General features: G+C 35.5%; 1 protein-coding gene across 2 annotated transcripts; it reads left to right on the top strand.

Annotated features, from left to right (window-relative positions):
- The first annotated feature begins 907 nt into the window (after positions 1-907).
- LOC149543611 (putative pyridoxal 5'-phosphate synthase subunit PDX1) lies at positions 908-4,227 on the top strand. Of its 2 annotated transcripts, none has more exons than XM_089798397.1 (2): positions 908-989; positions 3,099-4,227. In XM_089798397.1, exon 2 carries the CDS (start codon positions 3,139-3,141, stop codon positions 4,072-4,074), a length of 936 nt encoding a protein of 311 aa, XP_089654523.1. In that variant the 5' UTR covers positions 908-989; positions 3,099-3,138; the 3' UTR covers positions 4,075-4,227. The 2 variants fall into 2 exon arrangements, with proteins under 2 accessions (XP_089654523.1, XP_089654524.1); XM_089798398.1 differs by having other exon boundaries at positions 908-1,166.
- The last annotated feature ends 3,406 nt before the right edge of the window (positions 4,228-7,633 follow it).

Raw genomic sequence — 7,633 nt, 5'->3', positions numbered from 1 at the left:
CTTTTATTATGTACCTCCAAAAGATTTGAACCATCCATTAAAAAGTGGAGTTATTATTAAAAAATATATCATCCCTCTTATCAATTGTACACAACTATTTAAATTAAAACATTTTAAATGAAAACTTGCTTTTAAATATAATGTAACAACAAAATAATATTTTTACACAATTTATAATAGATTGTTTGAAAAAAGTCTATTTGAAGTAGAGCACAAGAAATCTCCAACTAACAAAAACTCTAGGTCAATGCGGTCCACCCATTTTATATATATTAACCAAGAATCCAAATCATAAGTATCTATGTTTTTAAAATCTATAATCTAACAAGAATCCAAATTAGAATTCTCCATATATATATATATATATATATATATATACTCTATCAAATCCAAATTAGAATTCTCCATATATATATATTCTTTATCAAACTTAAGAAAACATATAAGCTCCACCCATTTTGTGTATTGACCAAGAATCCAATTCATAATTGTCAATGTCAAATTTCAGTTTCCCTATTCAAATTTCTTGTTCAAAAAACTTATACACCACTTGTCATATTAAAAAACTCTTTTGGAGTAGAAATCCCCAAGAGAGGAAACAAAATTGATAGGTCTGGGAGGGCCACCCGTTTTTTTTGTATTGAAGAAGAATCCACGTAATTCTTGTTAACATTTAAAAAATCAATGGTCTAACAATTTTTGGGTTTTTCATATAAAATTTGAACAAATTTGGTAGAAAGAAAGGCCGCCTTTAACGTGACCAATCAGTTCGGTATACGTATGTAGAATTAGATTACGGGGGATGAATTAAATGTATGAACAGCAAGGAGATTCGGAATGGGCGGTAGGGTGCATTCATTGTTCGGCAACCTTACAAATAAATAAGCTCTCTTTGCTTTGCATTATCACATCAACATAAAAGCTGCTCTTCTTTACCAAGAATAGCTAGGCATCTCCAAAAGCCTTATTTCTTCAAACTGCTTAGCCAGGTAAGGAGAATATATCTAATCATTGTTTGGATTGATATGGGTTGGTTGCTTCATTGCCTTGTGTACTTGTTCATCATGCTATAAGGAATCTTTTTGGAATACTCTGCATGTTCTTAAAGCACTGATGGCCGTTGAGGATGATAGGGTGATCGTGATTTAAAAATGCAGTAGATATCTGTATGTGCAATGGGTTTTTGTTATCTCTGTGACATTTTGTCTTGTGTTTGTTTTAGAAAGATTACTTAATCATGTTTAGTTTCTTAGATTTTGGTTGTTTTCTTTGATATATGTTTTTTTTTGTGTATGCATGCTGCATGGACCAGTTTTTAAAATCTTGGAATCCATGTTTTGCTTGATGGGTTTCTGGGATTTGGCATTTTGGTTTGGGATTAAAGGCTTTGAAGTGTTTTAAATTTAGTCTTTTGTTGGTTTGGGGATCTATGTTTCTGTTGATGGGTTTTGCAGGGTTTTAGCCTTTCCTTTAGATTGAAATCATTTTAGGATTTTGGAATTGTTTTCAAGTCTGGAGTACACCACAGAATGTCGATTTGCTTTCGGGATTGTATAATCACTTAGCTACAAGCAATTTCAAGCAATTTTGTGCTTAAGAGTATCAAGGGTATAGGTTTCTTAGCCCTGCACAGTTAGCATGCACACTGTAAGAGATTGGGTAGAAGGGCATTATTAGTATATGTGTTAAACAAATTTTAGTTATCTCCCTTATAAATCGTAATGATTTTTATTATAGAAAGAGAAACGTGCCAGATTAACTGATAAAATTATCCAATAAAAATGTCAGATTATTGGAAATGGCAGTAAGTTCCGGATTGGGCTGTGGTGTGAATTCCTTGAATGTTAACCTCATAAAAGGATATTAAAGCCTACCAATAAAATATAGAATGGACTTCGTCTTTCCACATTAGGATAGACATCTGCAAAAGCCTGATTTTTATCGACCCCTTATCCTGTTAAGAATAAAACTGTAATCGTTGTCAATTCTTATCTAGGGCTACCAGGTCTGTCTAGCATATATCCTTTCACGAATCTATAAGTGTAAGACTCAACTTTGGAAAACGCTGCATGATATTTCAAGCCAGTTGTAGAGAAGCTTGTCATAGATTTTCTAGCGGTTGTTGAGCGGTGTGTTAATTTTTTATAAACGTAAGTAGAGTAGCCAGTTTTCTGTTTGCATGTCATCCGTTGTGGGTTTGAAAGCTTTGAAATCCATGTTTTTCTTGGTGGAATTGCATAGATTTAACATTTGGGATTTGCATGGTTCTAAAGTCTTCCTTTGCTACGGTATAATTTTTAAAATTTGGGGCCCTTGTTTTATGGAGGGTTTTGCAGAATTTTAGCCTTGTAGCCTGTTTTGAGATTGATTTTTATAGGCCTGGACACATTATGGCATTGTAGCTTTCATGGTTATATGGCATATGCTTTGAAATCCATGTTTTTCTTGATGGAATTGCATAGATTTAGCATTTGGGAATTGCATGGTTCTAAAGTCTTCCTTTGCTACGATATAGTTTTTAAAATTTGTGGCCCTTGTTTTATGGAGGGTTTTGCAGGATTTTAGCCTTGTAGCCTGTTTTGAGATTGACTTTTATAGGCCTGGACACATTATGACATTGTAGCTTTCATGGTTATATGGCATATGCTTCTCAATAGGTTTCCTCCATATGATTTTTAACCACATGGCTTATAAATTATGTTCGGATATGAGCCAGGTTTACATAGGGAGCAGGCTCCTGTGTAAGTGTTGTTGATATGCACTAACGGGAAATAGGTGATATACAATGCTTTTGATATGATATTAAGGTTTTAAGACATGTCCATTTCTGTACTATCATACTTTGTACAAGCGTTTCTTATTCTGTAGGAAAGCTGACTGACACATGTATCTTGCTGGCCTTACAGTACTCATTTTCACACATATGCACGCTTTTAGTTATTCTTTATAAACATTTTGGCATGAAAATGCATTTTTGGATATGGGTTTAGGGTATCTTAGGTTTGTCTTTGTAGTATAATACAATATGTTTTCTATATTTGTTTTGGGTTCTAGATAAGCATATGTTACTAATGGAGACACTTGTTTGCACATTGCAGGTTTACTAGCTCCAGTAACATTTTTTGTCCAAGGAAAGTGATGGCAAGTGACGGAGTTGTCACTGTTTATAGCAATGGCACAATTTCTGATACTAACTCAAAGAAATCTTCATATGCCTGCAAGGTTGGTCTGGCTCAAATGCTTAGAGGGGGTGTTATCATGGATGTTGTTAATGCTGAACAAGCTAGAATAGCTGAAGAGGCAGGGGCTGTAGCTGTGATGGCATTGGAACGTGTCCCTGCTGACATCAGAGCTCAAGGAGGAGTTGCCAGGATGAGTGATCCAGGTCTCATCAAGGAGATTAAGAATGCAGTAACTATACCTGTCATGGCCAAAGCTAGAATAGGCCATTTTGTTGAATCCCAAATTCTTGAGGCAATTGGTATTGATTATGTTGATGAGAGTGAAGTGCTCACTGTTGCGGATGATGCTCACCACATCAATAAACATAACTTTCACATACCATTTGTGTGTGGATGCCGGAACCTTGGTGAGGCACTGAGAAGGATTGCTGAAGGAGCTGCTATGATCAGGACTAAAGGAGAAGCTGGCACAGGGAATGTTATTGAGGCTGTAAGACACGTGAGATCTCTCTTGGGTGATATACGAAGACTTCAGAGCTTAGATGATGATGAGGTTTTTTCCTTTGCCAAGCAGATTGCTGCTCCCTATGAGCTTGTGAGGCAAACCAAACAGCTGGGAAGGCTTCCTGTTGTCAACTTTGCAGCAGGAGGTGTGGCTACACCAGCTGATGCTGCCTTGATGATGCAGCTGGGTTGTGATGGAGTTTTTGTGGGTTCTGGTGTGTTCAAAAGTGGCGATCCAGCTCGCAGGGCTCGAGCTATCGTTCAGGCTGTGACTCATTACAATGACCCCCATATACTGGCTGAGGTTAGCTGTGGTTTAGGAGAAGCAATGGTTGGTATTAATCTCAATGACACAAAAGTGGAGCGATATGCAGAGAGGTCTGAGTAGACTAGATTGGCCAAAGAAGGGAGCTGGATTAGGTGCCCATCAGATTGATTGAATTATTATTGTATTAAGGCATAAATTAAAAGCCATAGCTGTATTTCAATCACTCGGTGAGTGAACTAAATATATAAAAACATTTATTATTGCTGTAGTGAACTTACTGTTCTCCTTTTGAGGAATTCACATTCAATGAAACTACTTGTAACCAATAGCAAGTTTTCTTTGACTTTATGGATTATGTCTGCATTGGTTTTGTATTTAGATTTTTGAGATTATTTCCACAGGTATTCATTTTCAAAGCATATATTCTGGACAAGTTTTATTTTTGCATTCCAAATTAGTCTAGAACATTGTTCTTCTCTATCTTTCCAATTCATAGTCTCTTTTTTGTGTTGAAATTATTGGAATTGAGTTTCTTGTGACTTCATATGATATGCAAGAATTTTGTAATCTTTACAGTTACATTCCATGATTCACTGCGATTTTTAGCCTGTCATATTTCTTAAAATTGATTTACATTGTGGCAAGGGTTTTGGAATAAATAATGGGTAATACCTAATAAAACATCTTTGCCAAAATGTAAATTTCCCTGTAATGTTCTTAGGAGTCTAGATTCTACATTCAACAACATAAGGTTCTTCATTTAGAATAGGAGTAACAGGATGATCCAACATAATACAGCATCATAGAACAATGCTATCTCTAACAAAATTTGAGCCTTCGTTTTAAAGCTTTTCATCTCTCTTAGGTCTGTCTCTAGCATTATTTGTATTTTAACCAATTAAACATCTTAGCCAGAATTTAAACTATACTGAAGCATTCTCAAGAGGCCAGACTCCAAATCGAACAATACAAGGTTGTTCATTTGGACAAGGAATGACAGATGTTGCAATACAGAATAGTGTCATAGAGCAACAGTAATCTCTAACATGAGAGTTTGTTCGCCAGAGGCAAGGCTCTGAATCCACAATGCCAGGTGGGTTCATGTGAAGAAGGAATAACAGATGTTGCAATATATAACAGCATCGTAAAGCAATGATATCTCTAACATGAGAGTTTGTTCCATAGCTTCTCAACATTTATTTAAACTTTTTCCTTAGTTTTATGCTCTGGAAATTTCATTTTCTTTTCTGCAGCAATAGATGTTATAGCCACATTATCACGTAAAGCTACTTCAGATCCAGCAAGTTTTAAGAGTTGTTAATATCCACAGCTACGGAATAATGCCTGCTAGTATCCGATGCATCTTTAATCACTCTAGCGAAATGCTTATTCATCAAATCTGAAATAAGATTACTGCAAGAACATTCTCTGATCTACTTTACAATGTTGGCAAACACTTAATTAATGCAACCTTGGGTTTTAAGATCTCCTACGCACTCTGCACTTTCCAGTTGAGTTTTTAATCATCTGTTACCTTTGACTTGTTGATGCAAGACTGTGCTGCTTGAAGCATCAGATTAGCCAGCATTCAATCTGGCAGAAACATAACTTATGCATTTGTTTCTGTATCAACTACCTATTACTATGATCAAATTTACAATATTTCCATCAGTTTGATCTTAATGGAAAGCAAGCTGATGTGTCTCTCACAAGACATGGTAGAAATGCGGCCTGCTCGTATTGAGCAATAGTTTTGAGTCTTTGAGGAGATGCCCAAGCAAGAAATTGAATGAATAAATCCCACAGACAAGAACCTTTATGTTGAATTTCTTCCTGTCTCAGCAACTTATGTAACTAAAACAACGAGATTTAGTATGAATGAGCTAGGACAAGGATCAAACCTTGTTTATCAACTGCTCCAGATGTCTAAGTGGTTGGTTTTTTAAAAGTTGCTTATGAGCCTTATACCTATATATACAGTAAATTGCAGTAGATTGCTTCATATCTTGCTTCTTGTACAATTACTGTAGCCTACATATTTTGTATAATTAGTGCCTGAAGAACCCGGTAAATGGACAAGTTCTCTAAGCAGAACTGAAAGTCTCACTACCATTAGGTCCTGTCTGAAATGTATAGATTCGCATTACTATGGACACCATACTACATCTGTATTTACCTGTGTTGCTGATTAAATTGAAGTAAATGTATTTGGAAGTGTTAGAGAGACCATCTGTTGTGCAAGTTGTAGACCCTGGATGATTAAAACGGTCAGTGTGACAAGTTTAGCATTGGCGTATAACTAATTTATAAATAATTCCCGATCCTTAAAAATCTGAAAGAACTGTTCTCATTCTTTTTCTCCTCCCTGAAAATCTGAAAAAAAATCTTATTCTTTCTATTACCAGTTTATTCTTAGCATAGCTGTTTTACTGTCACCCAGATATTTGTATTTTTCAAACAGATTAATCTAACAGCACAAATGCAACAAAATAAATAACAGTGGAGATAGAATACTTTCATAAGCACTGCAGCTCTTCCTAATACAATTTCCCAAAACCCTTCTAGATCCTTGGTAGCTGTCATAGTGTGTAAGTGTCAATTAATTCTGTTCTTTTGTTATCACATTTGTCATCATCTTCAGATAAAACTGTTAAGTGCCATAGATTTCTGAGCAAATTTCTTCCTTCACAGCTTCCTCCCCATAATGGGATGAAATCAAGACATCTAATGTACAATTTTTTTGTTTTGTTTTGAACACCAACCTGTACATGCATATACCTTAAAGGGGAACATAAGCTATCAAAACAGGCAATTATTATAAAAGCTGTAACGACTCACCCGAAAGAAGTTTAGGATAATTATTGGTAAAGATTGAAAGCAAGACTACAATTATTGTTTTATTTGGGAGCATGTAACAACAGCACCTGGAATAATCTTGTGTGGTACAATTGCTGTAAAATTGCATATATTCTCATCGGAATATCCAATATCGCAAGCTATTGTTTCAGGATCTTGATCACATTTGTCTTGTCCCTGGGACATTCCTGTATAAACCTACAATCATGTCACAACTGTAATTGAATGCATGATTTGGCAGAGTTGTTACAAAATTAGGTCACGTTTCTTCCACTCTGGTTGTGGAAGAGCAAAACCTCAAGAATGCTCCAATATCTTGCTTTTATCTCTTTTATAGATAGTGGTACAGGGATAGCTTTGCATTTTTCTCTTCTGCCTGGCATGGGATTGATCGTTTGTAGACAAAAAAACCCCACGCATATTGTCCAGACTGCTCCTGCATTCATCAAGTCACATCTTATCCCTTTCCCAGAAATTATTCTCGTAGTAACAATCTTCTGACCACTGTATCAATAAAATATTACGATGTTCTCTTGACCCCCTCTGAAAACCCATATCATTCATACCATATTGGGATATACGCACTATAATTTAACAATGCTCAGAAAAGTTAAGGCAGTATCGTGCATAGAATGAGAGTAAACTGCATGTGTGTAAGTAGTAAATGCAATTTTGAAAACAAAACACATATCTTTTTGTCCCTGATCATTTGTAGCATACTTATGTTTAATATTTTTGTTTATCAGCTTTTCTTAATTCTCTAAGATGATTCAATTATGTTGATCCCTACCTAATTTGATTTATAGAGAGACTCTTCCAAATC

The sequence above is a fragment of the Cupressus sempervirens genome, chromosome 8 (assembly GCF_028749045.1).
Source record: "Cupressus sempervirens isolate cs-2001-9-10 chromosome 8, ASM2874904v1, whole genome shotgun sequence".
In the NCBI taxonomy this organism is placed as follows: domain Eukaryota; kingdom Viridiplantae; phylum Streptophyta; class Pinopsida; order Cupressales; family Cupressaceae; genus Cupressus; species Cupressus sempervirens.
Note: the sequence above shows the minus strand (reverse complement) of the source record. Positions and strands in the feature narration are given on the sequence as shown.